At 39.5% G+C, this 18,477-nt stretch overlaps 1 protein-coding gene across 4 annotated transcripts in view; it reads right to left on the bottom strand.

Moving 5' to 3' along the window:
* Nucleotides 1–18,477, bottom strand: part of LDAH (lipid droplet associated hydrolase) — a 92,060-nt gene that overhangs the window by 43,389 nt on the left and 30,194 nt on the right. For 3 of the 4 annotated variants that reach the window (XM_081797142.1, XM_081797143.1, XM_081797144.1), the window contains one exon: nucleotides 7,415–7,584. In XM_081797142.1, the coding sequence (XP_081653268.1) occupies nucleotides 7,415–7,584 (170 nt within the window). Of the gene's footprint in view, nucleotides 1–1,087; nucleotides 1,836–7,414; nucleotides 7,585–18,477 lie in introns of those variants that run through there. The other variant, XM_081797145.1, reaches the window with a different exon arrangement.

Below are 18,477 nucleotides of genomic sequence, written 5' to 3'. Positions count from 1 at the left end.
TGTTTTTATAGACTGTCCCTGTAAATTTCTGTTCTATATCACTCTTGGGGTCTTTCTCCTTTTATAGAACCCCCCTTAGTATTTCTTGCAGGGCCGGCTTAGTGGTCACATATCCTCTCAGTTTCTGCCGGTCTTGGAAGCTCTGTATCTCTCCATCCATTCTAAATGACAGCCTTGCCGGATAAAGTATTCTTGGCTGCATGTTCTTCTCATTTAGTACCCTGAATATGTCTTGCCAGGCCTTTCTGGCTTGCCAGGTCTCTGTGGATAGATCTGACGGTATTCTGATGTTCCTCCCTCTGTACGTAAGGAATCTCTTACCCCTAACTGCCCTTAGGATGGTTTCCTTGGTTCTAAGATTCGTGAGTTTTACTATTACATGCCCGGGTGTTGGCCTGTTTTCCTTGATCTTGGGAGGGGTCCTCTCTGCCTCTAGGACACGAATGTTTGTTTCATTCCCCAGATTAGGGAAGTTCTTAGCTACGATTTGCTCAAATATTATCTTCTAGTCCTCTCTCTCTCTCCACCCCCTCAGGGATTCCAATAATTCTGACATCCGAACGTTTCATGGTGTCACTTATTTCTCTGATTCTATTTTCATGTATTCTGAGTTGTTTTTCCCTGGCCTCCTCTTTTCCCTTTTTCTCTATTATTTGGTCTTCTAGGTCACTAATTCATTCTTCTGCTTTGCTTACCCTAGCTGTTAGATTATCTAGATTAGATTGGATCTCATCAATGGCATTTTTAAGTTCTGCCAATTCAGCTTTCATTTCTGTCCTTAGAGACTCTATGTTGCCATTAATCAATTTCTCCATTCTAGCTATTGTCTTCACAACTGTTAGCCTGAATTCCATCTCCGACATCTTGGTTATACCTGAATCCATTTGTAAATCTGTGGCATAAGTCATAATCTCTGAGTCTTTCCTATTTTTGGGGTTCCTCCTCCTAGTCATTCTGTTGAGGGGTGGTTGAGGGAATGTACAGAGTCCAAATTATTGACCACATCCCAAGCAAGAATCACCTGTTTTCTAGAGACCTTAGGATTGCCTGCCTCTTGTTTTCCTAGCCTGTCTTCTGGGGGAGGGGCCTGCCACGCTGTTACTCAGGCAACCCTGTTTGGGCAGAGTTGCCCTGCTCCCTGTGGTGGGGGATGGGCTCAGTGAAAAACGGTTTTTTGAGGCTTTTGTTCTCTGGTGGCTTTCCCTGGCGGCTGTCGAGAGTCAGAGCAGAAGAGACAGTTTCCAACCCTCTGCCTCAGAGCAGAGAGAACGCAGTCTGTTCTTCCGTGAGCTCTCTAGGCCACACTATCTCCGTTTCTGTTTGTGCTGCTAAAACTGCAGCGTCCTGGGTTGTGCGCCCCTCAGCAGTGCTCCCACACCTCGCCTCCAGGTCAGGGCACGTCTCTGCCCTTTGTGCTTCTAAAACCGCCAGCCATCCCCAGTTCGCACGCCTTGCCCCGCGCTCCGGGTTTCTGTCTGGAGGGCTGCCCTAAAGTCCTTTCCCCACCGCTAGCGGTCTGTGAATCTGTGCCCCATCCCCAGCATGGGAGGCTATCGCTCACTGGTGGTGTAGGATCCCCATGGCTCGGCTCCCTCCCCCTCCCGTTTATCCTCCGATATCTGCTCGCGAAATCACGGCTCCCCGCTTTGTACCTCGAAACCAACTGCCTGCGATATTCTGTTTGTAGAGATCCAGATCTATCTTCTTACATCTCAGGCTGATTTCGTGGGTGTTCAGAGTGGTCTGGTAGATATCCAGCTCAATTCTGGGGACCGGTTAGAATAGGGTCCCCTACTCCTCTGCCATCTTTTCCCCCTCTCCGACAAGATGTACTCCTAAATCAACACACACATGATCTAACATGCTATTTTAATTCTTTCAGTAAAAATTTTCAAGCTTCTCAGCTGTACCTGTGGTGTATTTTGAGTCTCTCAGATTTTGAGTATCTAAAACACCGCTGGGCACCCAAAAGAAACAATCAAACAAAAAAGCTCTGAGCCATACAAAATCCATGTACTTAACTTCATCAACTTTACTCTTGTGTATGCATTTAAGACCTGTTCATCCTTACTTGAGACAAAATTCTAACATGATTATCTGTTTTCTCTACTAGAAGCAAATTATAGTAACATATTATAAGTAGCGAAGAGAAGTGGAACCTAACACTGAGGGAGAAGACAGAGAAACTATAAAATAAACAGACAAGTTTTTTTGTTGTTGTTTGTTTTTTTTTTAAGGCACTATCATCTAAGAAATTTCAGGACATAGGCAAAATCTCTTAATTGTATTTTACTCTAGTATAATAACATTATGAAAATGATGTCCTTGAATTACTAATTCCTCCACAATCAATATGCATTGTTGAAGCAGATAGATAAGTAAATAATATATTTTAGACAATTTTTTATCCAACTGGATAAAAGAGTCTGGTGCTTAAAAAAGTTGAGTTTAAGTAATCTGGAAATTTCATTTAGAGAGAAGATATTTTTGCCAACAGGACAGACAAAGGAAGCTCTATATTATTGTGCATTTTCCCCAACAAAGGCCAAATGATATAAAAAATTAAGTTTTTGAAGGATCTGCTATCCCTGGAAGGGAACAAAGTGTTTTCATAAAATGCTATACAAATGCTTAGAGGAGAATAAAAGTAAAATTACTTGAGGTTCACCTCACAACTCAGTTCAAAGTCCACTTAAGAATCAAGGTCTCTCAACTCCCAACCTTGAACTTTATGCGAACAATTTATCGGCAAAATCAGATGGCACATTTTTAACATACAGAGGACCAATGTTGAAAGAAGATTCTAAATAGTGGGGATAAGACTATCACTTTTTTGTTCCAGTTACTCCCCCTCCATGCCCCAATTGCTAAAGCAGCATTTTATGGGGTCTCCTGCTCCTTGAGCTGCAATATAATGGACCACATGAAGCTCGTTGTGTGTAGTCCAGGAGTATACCGTGCTATCTGCAGGCTCTGCTATCATCCAAAGTTTGAAAGAGCCATCAAATATCTTCTTAGACGCTCTTTATACCCACAGCTAATATAACTGTACCCCACCCCTGGATTGAGACAGAGCTGAGGCTGCATCCTGGCAAGGGACCTTGCTCTCAGTTCCTAACCATGAAATGAAAGACAGAACTAGACTGTTTCTAAAGCCTATTTCAGTTCTAAGATTCTGTGAGTCTAAAACTATGTTTGTTATTACAAGTCATGACAGCTACTATTGAATAGTCTTCCAATTACCTATTTTCTCAGGCTTCTTTTTAAATTCTTTATTACTGGACATTACACTCAGGAAGAATTTCTATAATTCTATGTACCAAATTTGCTTAAAGAAACAAAAAAATTTTAATACCAGATTTTTAAAAGAGCCAATTTTCTTAGTATATTAAAATATGTCAGATAATGTCTAAAGTATGCAATAAGTCTCTTAAAATGATTTTAAGACCAAAGTTTCCTATAATTAGTTATAAAAATATTGTAAACAACTGAACCAAAATGAAACCAAATAAACCAGCTACTAAACTACACATATGTCTTCAAAATCTTATGGGAGTCAAATATTCCAGTAAAAATAACAGAAGAGATGGAAACACAAGTTTCTTATTATCACACTTCATATGTTATAAAACATAACAGCTAACTTATTTTTGGCAAAATGATTAGGGATTGCAACACTCTGGCTTACACAAACTTATTTGGTTGTCAAATGCATCTTAAATGGAGCGTGTCATGCTAACTTCAGGCATGCAGGCACTGTGCTGTCTTAGAGTAGCCCAGAGACACTGAAATTTCAACACTTCAGCAGGGATCACACCGATGATATTAACCGGGCCAGGTGTTTAAAGAGGGGTGGGGGGACTTCAACAATGCAGTTAATTGAAACCAGACAAAGCTTTTGAATAATAATAATAAAAAATCATACAGATGTTCACCCTCCTCCCTGGGTAACCTTTATGGACAATTTATTGCACGCATTATTTTCTAGAAAACACCCTTTTTAAGAAAACACAGTTTCATATGTCTCTCTGAAAACTCTATAATCGCAGTATGAGTTATGCCTCCACAAACAGACTACATTACGCTCATGTCTCATTTCCCTTTCCCCTTTTCACCATGGTTCCTGCAAGGGCGAGAACACCTGGAAGGAGAGCAATAATTAGAAAGCTCTAAAGCAAAAGGAGCTACAAGAAGTTGGATTAACCTTAAGATGCATTGTACTTCTTTCCCAAAAGACATGTGAGTGCATGCCAAAAAGGAGAGATGGGTTCAAAACCAATGTGTTAACAACTGTTCACAAATATGCACAAGAGAAACTATACAATACATGCAGAATCAATGGGAAGCAAACAAAAACCAAAAAGATCAGTGATTAAGTTAATAGACTGTGAAGGACTCAGCAATGAATATTTTCTTCCCTATGTTTATAGAATAGTGTATTTGTCAGGGTTCCCCAGAGAAAAAGAACCAATAGGATACATAAATATGCATATATATGAAAGGAGATTTATTATAGGAATTGGCTCACATGATTATGGAGGCCAAAAAGTCCCACAATATGCATCTGCCAGCTGGGAACCAGGAAAGCCAGGGGCATGATTCAGTCTGAGTTTGAAGGCCTCAGAACAGGAGGAGCTGATGGTGTAAGTCCTAGAGTCGAAGGCCAGCAAACCTGGAGCTCCAATGTCAGAGGGAAGGAAAGATGGATGTCTCAGCTCAAGAAGACAGAGAGAGAGAGAGAGAGAACCCCCCTTCCCTGAGTTTTGTTTTATTTGGGACCTCAGTGGATTGGAGGATGCCTGCTCACAATGGTGAGAACAAATCTTTTCTCAGTCTACTGATTCAAATACTAGTCTCTTCTGGAAACATCCTCAAAGACACACTGAGAAACGTTTTACCAGCTATCTAGCTGTCCCTTAGTCCGGTCCAGTTGACACATAAAATTAACCATCACAAATAGTAATGCTATTATTATTTCACACATGCAAGTACTCTTTTCTTCAAAAGTTTTTTTTTTTTTTAAGTTTTCAAAACACCTGGGATAACTAATAACCCCAAACTGTATTTCATATCAGTTTGCTATATTTTATTAGACAGGACCAACTCACCTCCTACACTGGGAAGTAAACTGGGTATTTTAATTTATATGTTATCTATGTACCTATATGCTTGATTGTACACCACACAAGTGAAATACTAACTGTAGTAGTTGTGGAGTAGGCAGCTTCTGACAAGATCCTCACTTTCTAGTGTTCATGCTCCAGTGTAATCTGCTCCTCTTGAGTGGGGGCTGGACCTAGGGACTTGCTTCTAACAAATGGAATACTGTACAAGTAATGGGATGTGATTTCCATAATTAGGGGATAGTCTGTGACTTCCATCTTGCCAGCAGACTTTCTCTGGCTCTTCTACCACACTTGCTCTAATGAGGCAAGTTAGAAAGACCCACATATTAAGGAACTGAGGGTGGCCTCCACCCACGGGCCACTGATGGACCAAAGCCCTCAGTCCAACAACCCTCATGGAACGGAGTCCTGCCAACAATCATGTAAATGAGCTTAGAAGCACATCCTTCTCAATTCAAATCTTCAAATGAGACTACAGTCCTGGAAGATATCTTGAGTGCAGTCTTATGAGAGACCCTGAAACAGAGGACCCAGCTAAGTTGTGGCCAGATCCCAGACCCACAGAAACTGTTGAGAGAATAAATATGTATGGTTTTAGGGCATTACATTTTGGGGCAATTTGTTACACAGCTGTAGATAACTGATATGGTACTTAACCTAGTGACTGAGCCGATGATTCCACTGTTATTTCCATCACCATAATAACAGCTAATACCTATTAGGAAACTTCTAAGGCCGAGGCACCATTCTTAAGTCTCCCTTGGAGAACATATTATTATCCCCATTTCACAGATGAGGAAAGGGAGGTACAGAGATACTCAATAACTTGTCCCAGGTCACACAGACAAAATACACAGCAAGTACATGAACCTAGGTGTCCTGGCTCTAGAGCCAGGGCTTTTGGCAACTGTGGAGACAGAACCACAGAATGGCAGGGCTGGGCACCATAAAGAAGGTTACCTCATCACACAGTACTAGAGGAGATTTAGAAGACACAAAAAAGATCAGAAGCCATGCAAAATGCTAAAAAGAAAAAGTCTCCTTTCCAATTAAGGTGCCTTTTCTATGGAAAAAAAGAGTAGAAACAATAATACAGTGAACGGAAAGCAATCCTGAATTTACTAAAATCACACTTCGAAATGAAAAATACATTTTCTTATACCCAATAAGCGAAAATTACCAACCTCCATTTGGTATTAAAAACCACACCCAGGGAGGCTATAGTTGTACATTCCCTAAGGGCAATTATGAGTGAGACCTACGTTTGTCAAGCTGGTAGAAGTAGAAGAAAATTTCCAAGGACCTCTGAAACTCCTCTTGAAATTTTTATCATATGGAATGAGAAAAGTCAAAATCCTAGGACACAGAGATTCCAGGAAGGAATCACTTCCTCTCTTGCATTCAGATTACAAGGTTAAATAGCATTCCCTCACACTCCTACACAGTAGTTACCAGACCTATGGATTACTGTGTCTCCTCCATTAGACTTTGGACTCTCTTACCTCAAAGACTGTCTTATTCACTGGGATGTCCTCAAAACACAGCTCAGGGCCTGACATATGGCCAGTGTTTAATATGTTTTGTTGAATCAAGAAATAATTTATGTTGTGAATTGCATCCATTCAATAGATCCTTTCAGTGGTACATGTTATTGAGAGTATGAGTTTCTGTTTTGTTTTGAAGTCTCTTCTAGCTCACTAGCTTTCTTGGGCACTTTAAATAGGTCTTTGTGTCTCCAGCATCTCACTTAATATCTGACACCCAGTGGTACCCAATCATTTGTGAACGAATGAACCCAAAAAGGCTGCCAACCTATAGAATGGAGAAGGATCCAGGCTTATGACTAAATAAAGATTTAGTGTTCCATAAGGACAGCTGTTTGCTTACTGATGATGATGATGATAAATTTTCTTTCTTTTGAAAGGAGGCATGAACATTTGCAAAATATTCTCTCAATAAAGACAGATTCTTGTCTAGGTCTTGGCTGGGGACTACTCTTAAATATTCCTTTATAAATGACAAGTTATATGCAACTTCAGATTAAATGGCATTCATCTGGAAAATTTCTACCTCCTTCAGTATTATTTTTTGAAACACATGGAAATTGCGTGAACATACACTCACATAGGCCCACAGTAATATGGATAAAGATAAAGGCAGCTACCAAATATCCCCCTCTCTGTTATATTTATCAATTAGACAAGAGACAAAAGAGGGAAGAAAAGCTGAGAAGGATCTGCGCAAGTGCATAATCTAGCACCTACAGTCACCTCCTGAGGCATACTTACTGGGAGTTCAGGAGCAAGCTTCAAAATCTCAAGGCTAATATAGCAGCCTACTGAATGGCCAATGACCACAAGTTTTATTTCCTTTGGCACATGAGTTCTCAGGAAAGCTAGCTTGTGTTTAACTTGACCTTGTAGTCCATAGATGTCGTTAATTTCCGGAGCATTTGAATCTAAAAGCAAAAATATGAATATATTTTCACTCAATAAGGTAAAGTAATAAATTCACTGGGAAAACTATCTTAAAAAAAAAAACTAACAACAGTAGTAGTTCCCATTTATTTAAAGCCTACAATGTGCTAGCTACAGTGTTACTTAAATTACATCAAGTCTTCAAAACAGCCCCAGAAAGGAAGCATTATTTTCATTTTACAGATGAAAATCTCAAAGTTCACAGACATTAGGTGACAGACTGACAGTCACACATCTACGAAGTGAGAACAGTGAGATTCAAACCCAGGTCTCTGTCCTCAAAGTCCATGAACTTTCAACTAGTCTATGAACTACAGTTAACTTAGGCCACTAGCTCTCAAACTTGATCATGTATCAGAATCCTCTGCAGGACTTAGGAAAGTGATAACTGCTGGGCCCCACTACCAAACTCCCTGATTCAGTAGGTCGGGGTTGGGGCTCAAGAATTTCTAAGTTTAAAAAAAAAAAAAAAGAATTTCTAAGTTTCCAGGAGATGTTGATATTGCTGGTCCCAGGACCACACACTGAGAACCACTGGTTAGGCTATTTTATATTATTAATAGACAACTAAGAAAACCCATGACACTGCTTCATTATTTTAGATAATCTTTGTTTGCTGAAGAACTTAGACTGAAGGGCTTAAGGAGAAATGTTGTAAATTGTTCCTTTTAACCAGCAGTCTTAACCTGAAATATCCTTTCTTCCTTTCATAAATGAACTGTCTTCTGAAATCTTCAAGAGCTAATTAAAACTTTATCTAGCTAATCTCCAAGAAAAATGAATGAGCCTCCCTTTGTGCTTAACCAGTCCCCTTCCACTCTTATTAGAGCACTTTATCATACTTGTATAATTGTCTGTTTATTTCCTCTCGTAGCCTGTGAGCTCCTTGGAGGCAAGGTCCACTTTTTCCTCTGTGTCCTCTGTGACTAGCACACAGTAAATACTAATGTGGACTGAAAAAACTGAACTCACTGGACAGTCTCTGAGGATGCTGCCAGCTCTGGTAGTCTATAAATATGGTAGTCTATAAATATGAATATAAATTTCAATAGGTTTTCCCTACGCACCTATAATATTTCAAAATATCACAAGGTAGTAAATTGTTTATTAAAGTTTGAATTACTGGAATACTAAATTTCTTGCCTTCAACTCATACAAGTTACTGATGGCAACTGTAATGAGCCACAATGCAGCTCATTTGAAAGGCACCCAGAACTCACTGCAAAGGACTGCTCTTCAGTTTTATCTGTGCGTGCTGTTTCCATTTCCTTCAGTGCTCAGCTCCCCTTGTTAATCTGGCTAACTCCTCTTCATCCTTCAAACTCCCAACAAGTGTTATCTCCTCTGAGAAGCCACTTTATGATTCAGTGGGCGAGGAGTAAAGTAGCCTTCTTTTCAGGTCCCCCGATATCCCATGTTTATCTTACCACACTACTCCTAGCTTATTCCTATTTTACAATTTATGTCTTGCTTATCTCTGTCCCTCAGTGCCTGGCATACAGTTACTGAAGACCTTTTTACTGAGTCAATGAGGCTTAGTTCCCTTTTTCCATGGTATTATTGATCTCTCAGGTTAAGATGTGCTCTGCCCGAATCCTTCTTCCTAGGTCAGCCTAGGATCCATTCTCTGTTTAACAAGGAAGTTCAGCATAAAACAGAATGGGGAAGAGAATCTGGAAGTCTGACTTTGGTAGGGCTCCTGATAGCTCCAAAGGCAAATGTTCACTGAGTATTACACTTGAGTACGTTATGCTCCCCTTTCAGTTTATCTGCTCTGATCACTCCATCCAGAAGGGATCATATTATTCTCAGATACCCCCAAACAAACATCTATAATACTTGCAAACCAAATTCTTTATTTTTCAAAATACATAATGGTTTGAAAATGTAAAAATCTTCATTTCATTGGGACAACATGGTGTAGTAACATCATGGGTGCTGGAGACAAGATAAATCTGGGTCTAAATCCCAGCTGAGCACCTTATTAACTTGGTGGCTAGGGCAAATCTTCAGTGTCCTATTATCTGTAACAGAGATAATAATTCTAGGCTCCTAAGAGTGTAAGCATAATACTTTTAAAGCACACAGCACAAGCGTCTGGCCTAAATTGTGAGAGAAATGAGTTACGCCTGCTATCATTTCAATTCCTGTCATTTAAGTCCTCCCTTGAATATATACCAAGAACATTTACTTAGATAGTGCAAAGAGAAAGAAAATGAGCTAAATGCAGTAAACATTTTAAAACTTCACTGACACCAGAAATAAGGTTCTAAAAGATTGTATTTCAGATGAACTTTAATGAACATTATAATTCAAAAGATTAATCAAATGAATATTTCAGAAGTAAATCTGGTTTTACCTCTGGGAACTGCTCAGTAGCTTTCCAAGATAAAGACATTACTTACTAGCATCTGCCGTAGTAATGAGGTTAGAGGAGAAGAAAACACTTTCTAGAAATAATAATGACAGCAAATATTAAATGTGCTATCTGGACATTATTTTACTAGCAAAAACTAAAGGTTAAAGGACTATATACTTCTTTATATATTTTCACGCCTATTATTATTTTAATATACTCTGAAAAAAATACTAGAAATCATTAACTTTCCATAAAATACAGTAAAAAAAATTACATGCAATTGTACCAAGATCAGAAGAATGATATGGAAATTACTTAAGCCATTCTTCCTGTAGAAAAATGTATTCCAAGTTACAACAACTAAGTATGTTTGGAACATAAACTTTATCAAGATATGGTCTTAAATATGATACTGACAATTTCCTTTTAGAACCTGACCCTATTTGGGGCACCTAGGTGGCTCAGTCAGTTAAGTGTCTGCCTGCAGCTCAGGTCATGATCCTGGGGTTCCGGGATCGAGCCCTGCATCAGGTTCCCTGCTCAGTGGGAGGTCTGTTTCTCCCTCTCCCTCTGTAGCTCCCTGCTTGTACTCTCTCTCTCAAAAAAAAAAAAAGAAAAAAAAAAAGAACCTGACCCTATTTCTTAGACCCATTTCTATGGAATTTACTTTGTAGCTCATTTATTGATTCTGGAGTTTATTTCAAAAGGTACATATAATCTGTTCCTACATAGTTCATAGAAGAATTAAGTAATATTAGTACTTCACATTTATTTTTCATCTGTTGTACAAATTGATTGATCCAGTTATTAAAATTTTGTCAATTTTGGATCAAAATATTATGCATCCCTTACAGCTTCAGGACACAGGTATCTGATAACTATTATTTTGTTCTATTTTACGTCAACTAAATTGACTACTCTGACAGAAAACAGTGACTAAATGGCCGAAGGTGACTTTGAAAATACAGATATAAATACAATGTGCTCCCCTTATCTTCAAGGAGTTCACAATCTAATAAGAGCAAACAGATAGATAAAAACACAATTATAAAACCATGAAATAAGTATATCTCAAGCATTTCCTTGAGAAAAGAACAAATTTTTACCGCATCACAATTGAAAAGTAATGCCCCTTTGGGTTCATGAAAACTACTGGGACCTTCTCCAAATAAATCAAGATAAGTATCTAGAAAATATTCCTTACTAATGCACACTACTATAAATATGTAACTTTACATACTTGAATGCAATCATATGGCCTAAATTTAATAATACATACACATATATGTATGTCTAGGTACATACTGAATATAAACGCATAACACATAAGCAGATTTATTTACAAGTCACCTGTGACCACAGAACTAACAAAATTGGGAGATTAGTGCTACATGAGCCTTCTGCTAGGACTGAGTCTGCACACAGTAACTCTCCAAATCTCATACCAGAATTTCTCAACTAGTGAACTCTTCCATCCTGCCCCCATCATTACTCCAAAGCTGTATCTTAATAATTTAATTAAACAACCTACATGTGGAGATTAAAAGGCTAGAAATAGCACTTCCTATTTTAAAGAATGCTTTGAGAAAGATATCTATCTATCTATCTATCTAACTATCTATCTATCTATATATGGTTTACTCTTTAGGTAAAGCTTTAAAAACACAAAACAGTATCATCTGTTGTTCATCATTACATAAATGTCACCAAAAATATAAAAAGAGACATGAAATTTACTTTAAATTTGTGACAGTAAAACTGGAGATGGGATCTAAGAAATGGAATTTTATCAGGGCACCCAGGTGGCTCAGTAGGTTAAGCGCCCAACTCTTGATTTCAGCTCAGGTCATGATCTCAGGGTTGTGGGATCAAGCCCCATGTCGGGCTCCTTGCTGGGCATGGAGCCTGCTTAAGATTCTCTCTCTCCCTCTGCTCCTTCCCCCATCTCTAAAAAAATAATAATAAAAGTAAATTTAAAAATGGAACTTTTTCTGTACTGTTTTATTTATTAACAGAAAATATTAAAGCAATTATGGCAAATATGGCAATTATGGCCAAGTGTTAACTATGAAGAGAAAATCGAGTAGCAGAATCTTGGACTGTTACACTATTGTTTGTACTTTTCTATATTTAAAATTTTTTTTCTCAAAGTAAAAGAAAAAATTTTACTTTAGAATGCTTTGACATGATGATCCTACCTACCTTATATCAGTTTTATAGGGGAACTTACCATTTGCTTCTCCACTACTCTCAGTGGAATACAAAAGCCCCAAAGGACTTTATCTAGGTTTATGCAAAACATCAGTGAAAGGGTAGATGAGAACTGTCCCTAATTCTTTATGCTTATTTAATTCACCGATCCAAAGGCCTTCCTTTCATGACTGTACCCTGACTTTACTAAGCTGATGTGAAAGCATACTCTCATAATTTAGGCCTCCACTGTCCCTGGCCCCCTAAGTATTTCTGCAAACTCCTTGCATCTAAACATTGGTGCAAGTGTGTTAGCTTTTAAGGCATGCAACACAGGTTGTGGTTAGCTTATGGTAGGTAGGCATCCTATTTAAAACTGCTATCAAGCAAACAAAACTTTGTAAACCCCAAACATACCTTACAAAAATAGTTTTTTATTATTATTCTCCAAATAGATGGTTAAAAACCAGGGTCATTAAATGATGCTTTCCACCTGACAAAACCCAGTGCTCTGCTACAGATTTTAGTGGGGAAAATACGGGAAATGAGAGAGAAAAAGAGAGAGACTGAGATTAATTTAGCGAGAAGAACATAATGTTTATTGACTTAGCAAATAACAAAAGCCAAAGACATAAAAGTGTGAGGTGTAATTCTGGACAGTGATGAATTCTGTGGCTGTTTGTGGTTGATAGGGAGGTGGAGCAAACGAGGCTGGAAAGAAGGCTGCTACTAGATGGAGGAGGACACCGGCCACCACCACGGAGTCTGGGCTCCACTGTCGGGAGCACTGAGAAGATGCTAAGGCCCCCGAAGACGGGGCAGTGGGCCGGCCGGGCAGCGGGCCACTAACTAACTGCAGAACTGCTCTCCTCGATCCTGCTGCGCTTCCCACTTTGGCTTCCCTGAGCCTCTACCAATGTGCTGGGTTCCTAACTTCTTCTCTGGCTCCGCCCTTTGTTTTTTTTCTGTTTCTTCCCACCTACTCACAGACTCGTTTACTTTCAGTGACTGTGAGCCCCCGAGACTGACTGACAGACTGTCCCTGCCTTGGGCTCTTCTAGCCATTCCATTCTGCCTCCATGTTCCTCTGCCAATCATGGTCCTGGCAAGAGACAACACCCAACTGTTTTTCTCTCTTTCCTTCTGTTTGAATACTGGAATGGGAGTGGTTTATTGTTTCCCTGGATAAGCATGACCCAAATTCATCATTAGTTGAAAGATTGTGTAACTTTTTTAGGTAGTGTTTTATCAGCTGAAACGAAACCACTGTGATTTCTAGCTTTTATGTTACACTTTTTGAACAAATGACTTAAAATAGTTGATAATGAATCTGCCGTCAAGTAAGCTGACTCTATAGTAAATCAAAGCCAGAAAGAGTTTATACTTCTAATTCTTCACATTTTCTTTTCACACTTTTGTCTTGAATCACCCCCTCCTGACATTGGTGAACATCTGTTCTCCCAATTATACTCAATTTATGATTGTGATAATGTGCTGCAACTAGAATATTATTTCCAACTGTTCATAATTTTAACATGTGCTAATATGAAGCAAAACATACTTTCAACATTTGATGGGTGGTTACAGCTTATGTCCTCTCTCTCAATGATTACATATTTTTCACACCATATTTTGCATGTCAGAAAACCTGTACTTTAGAGCAATAATCTTGGATGATGAATAATCTATCTGTTCTGCTGATCCACAGCAATCTACCATAGCATGCATTTGCAAACATAACCTTCAATATGTAAAACAGATGAAAGCAGAACTGTCTGGCTGAATGGGGGTGATGGTGGGGCCCAGAGCCCCGCCTGCCCTTCATAGAACTTTTGGGCTCCTCAGAACACAGATGGAAAGTCATTAACCTAAAAGGCAGAGACTGGAATGTCTGTTTCTTTGTAGACCCTGTGGTACCAACGTAATAACCTAGTAGGTTGTCAATAAATCCTTGATGATGATGAGCTGCCCATTCACCCTGTCTAGAAAACCGCAGCTTCCTTTGGCCCTCTGGTGGCCCTTTGGGCTAATGCCTCTAGATGGCACTGTTTTCATTAGGTAGCAAAGGAACCAGGCTCCAATTACTAAGTTATTAACTCAACAGTACACAAGCAGTCTAAGCAATAAGCATACTCAAAGTTATAAATAATAAGATGTCAATTTAAAATGAGAACTAAAGACATTTCCCAGAAATTCAGAGACAAAACAGATAATTTCAACTGGTTTTCCTCAAGATCTACGGTAGTGGTTCTGAAAATAGGGTCCTAGGACTAACAGCATCAACATTACTCCGAGAACTTATTAAAGATGCAAATTCTCAGGTCCCACCCCACATCTACTGAATCAACAACTTGAGGTGACACCCACTCATCCGTGTTTTAATGAATCCTCCAGGTGATTCTGATGCCTGCCAAAATTTGAGAAGCCCTGATCTATGGTTACCCTTTGAATCTATTTGCAACTTTCAAAGTTGCTCTTCGTGTTCAAATGCTTGATTTTGTCTTCACGTAAGGGCTTACTGTGATAATGGAGTTGAACGTTGCTCTCATTAAGTAATTCAGTACATAGCTTCTCACCCAGGTTAAGAATGTAGGAATTAGACATATGACCTACATTACACGAAAGATTTATTATTCTTCACTGAGTATCCTGAGGTTATTTTCACTACTTCCTAGCTCCTTCTGTCTTGCGCTTATCTCTTGCCAGAGGTAAGATGACAGGCCAGCAATAACAGACCAGCAGGGGGGAGGCTTTTGGAGGTTTAGCATGTTAATTAAGTCTGTTTTCCATTTTTCTCTTTTTTCCAAAAAGATTCTATCTATCTATTGAGAGAGAAGAAAGAAAGAGAGAGAGACCATTGTACATGCACAGGGGAGGGGCAAAGGGAAAGGGAAAGAGAGAATCCCAAGCCAATTCCACACCCAGCACGGAGCCCGACTGGGCCCGATCTCACAACCCTGTGATCATGACCAGAGCTGAAATCAAGAGTCAGACACCCAACAGACTAAGCCACCTCAAGTCTGTTTTCCTCTTTTTTTTTTTTAAAGATTTTATTTGTCAGAGAGAGAGAGCGTGCACAAGCAGGGGGAGCTGCAGGCAGAGGGAGAAACAGGCTCCGAGCTGAGCAGGAAGCATGATGCGGGACTCGATCCCAGGACCCTGGGATCATGACCTGAGCCAAATGAGCCGAAGGCAGACGCTTAACGTACTGAGCCACCCAGGTGTCCCTCAAGTCTGTTTTCTAAGAAGAATTCTAACACCTCTGTTTTCCAAACACAACCTAAGATAGTAAAAACACACTCCCAGGCAAACATATACATTTCCTGACAAAGGAAAAACTATAGTATTGAACCTAAAATTTTCTTTGGGCATAGAACAATAAAGTTGTTTAAGATATTTCATAGCAGAGCAAGTATCTGCTACACATTCTGTTCACCTTCAGTCACATTTTAATATGATGGCTGTTGAAATACACGTTTTTAATCAAGGAAGCAAAATCTGTATATTCAGTTTCACCTCACTAGTGCTCTTAAAATCTTTCACTGCTAGGTAATCAATATTTACTTGTCTTTCAAAGTATACCCTAGTCTTTAAGCGAAATGTTAAAGACTCTCAAGTGAACTGCATTCATAAACACACACACACACACAGAGTGTGCATTAACACAGAAAAAGATACTATGAAAAAAGGCATTTTGAAGTATTTATACAAGTATTTGCCATGAGTTGCACTGTTTCTTCTACACCCCATTACCCTGTTCCCCTATGAACCACAGCAGGAAAAGGGTCACAGACCAGGTATAACTGGTGATCATGGAAGGGCCAATCTGAGAATTAGCTCATAGAGTAACTAAACCTAAAAACGGAGTCTCGGGCGCCTGGGTGGCTCAGTTGGTTAAGCGACTGCCTTCAGCTCAGGTCATGATCCTGGAGTCCCAGGATCGAGTCCCGCATCGGGCTCCCTGCTCGGCAGGGAGTCTGCTTCTCCCTCTGACCCTCCTCCCTCTTATGCTCTCTGTCTCTCATTCTCTCTTTCTCAAATAAATAAATAAAATCTTTAAAAAAAAAAAACGGAGTCTCATTAGCACTTTGCATTAGTCACCTAAGGCGACCCACCAAGAGGACTAGAACACTGAACTAAACATTCAAAGTGCTGGCTTCTTGTCAAGGTTCTGCCACTCACTAGCAGGTGATTTAGCCCTGTTGGGCCTTACTTTCCTTCCTTGAAAAATAAGGGTTCAAGGTAGGATTTGATGTGGATACTTTTAGCTCTACGATTCTATAATTTTTTTTCTTTCTTTAAAGTTTTTTTTTTTTAATAGTGGAAACTTTCAAAGATACATAAAAGTAGAGAGAACATATAATAGATCCGCATGTACCCATCTTCCACTTTCTATAATTTTTTTTTCCGCTTTACTGAAGTATGATTGACAAATAAAAACTGTATATACTTAGGTTGCACCACATAATTGTTTTTATGTGATGATTTAATATACGGATACACCATGAAATGATTACCATAATCAGATGAACATACCCATCACCTCACATAGTTTAGTGTAAGTGCCTGGCGTTAAGCTTTTGATTGACGAGGCCTCCATTTCAAAAGACACCCATCTTGAATGAGCATATTGCCACCTGTACGAGACAACTACTAGCAAAACCACCAGCTAAGGAACTAGGCCACCCCACCCACAAAGGTACCTTTCAGAAAGCCTTGGGTAAGTTAAGGTAACTGACTTCTTGTGTGACCCACTTCTTCCTTCCCAAGCCCTAACTCTGGCTCTTATGCCTTACATTAGCCAGTAAAGAGTGAACCTGCAAAACTGTAGGCACCCCACCCTCGGGCTCTAATAAAGGCAGGGCCCCAGGTCTGCTCCCCCTGCCATGTACCCCCAAGAAACTGTAGGTAATAAATCTCGAAGTTCCTCGAAGTTCCCTCAGGGTGTCTTCCTGAAGTGCATCCTGCAGTCATAGTAAGAACCACAAGACCTAGTCCAGCCATAAATAAGGGCCCCCATGGAGGAAATGTCTGTGGAGCTCCCTACCAGTGATGTGTCCCGGGCACGCACAGCAGGCACTCCTAACTGAGGCCACTGCCATCAGGAGGCTTGGGATGGACAGAGTAACTACCTTCTTTCTTTTTTTTTTGTGATGGTGAGAACATTAAGATATACTCTCTTAGCAAATTTCAATTATACAATATAGTATTATTAACTAAAATCATCATGTTGTACATTAGATCCCCAGAACTTATTCATCTTATAACTGGAAGTCTGTACCCTTTGACCAACATCTCCCCATTTCCCCCATCCCTCAAATCCTGGCAACTGCTCATAGAACTCTCTGATTCTATGAGTTCAACTTTTCTTCGATTCCATATATAACTGAGATCATACAGTATTTGTCTTCCTGTGTCTGGCTTATTTCACTTAGCATAATATCCTCCAGGTTTATCCATGCTGTTGAAAATGGCAGGATTTCCTTCTTTCTTCATGGCTGAATAATATTGCATTGTGTATGTGTGTGTGTGTGTATACCACATTTTCTTTACCTATTCATCCATTAACAGACACAAGTTGTTTCCATATCTTGGAATTATCCACATACTGTGAATAACACTGCAATGAATATGGGTATATAGATATCTCTCTGAGATACTGATTTCATTTTCTTTAGATATAGATCCAGAAGTGGGATTGTTGGGTCATATGGGAGTTCTATTTTTAATTTTTGAGGAGCTCCCATATTGTTTTCTGTAATGGTTGTCCGAACAGTGCTGAGTTCCCTTTTCTCCACACCTTTGCCAATATGTGTTATTTTTTGTCTTTTTGATAACAGTCATCATAACAGGAGTGAAGTGAGTCTCACTGTGGTTTTGATTTGCATTTCCCTAATGATTAGTGAGGTTGAGCATCTTTTCATATTCCTGCTGGCCACTGGTATGTTTTCTTTGGAAAAATTTGCCCATTTTTATTTATTTATTTATTTTTAAAGATTTTATTTATTTGACAGAAAGAGACATGGCGAGAGAGGGAACACAAGCAGGGGGAGTGGGAGAGGGAGAAGCAGGCTTCCCGCGGAGCAGGATCCCAGGGGCTCGATGCGGGGCTCGATCCCAGGACCCTGGGATCATGACCTGAGCCGAAGGCAGACGCTTAACAACTGAGCCACCCAGGCGCCCCTGCCCATTTTTAAATCAGACTATTAGTTTTTTTTGCTATCGAGGCGTATGAGTTCCTTATACATTTTGGGTCAGATAGATGGTTTACAAATATTTTCTCTTATTCCATAGGTTGCCTTTTCGTTTTGTTGATTGTTTCTTT

This window comes from Leptonychotes weddellii, chromosome 10, assembly GCF_054177405.1.
Source record: "Leptonychotes weddellii isolate Sample4059 chromosome 10, ASM5417740v2, whole genome shotgun sequence".
Classification (NCBI taxonomy): Eukaryota; Metazoa; Chordata; class Mammalia; order Carnivora; family Phocidae; genus Leptonychotes; species Leptonychotes weddellii.
Note: the sequence above shows the minus strand (reverse complement) of the source record. Positions and strands in the feature narration are given on the sequence as shown.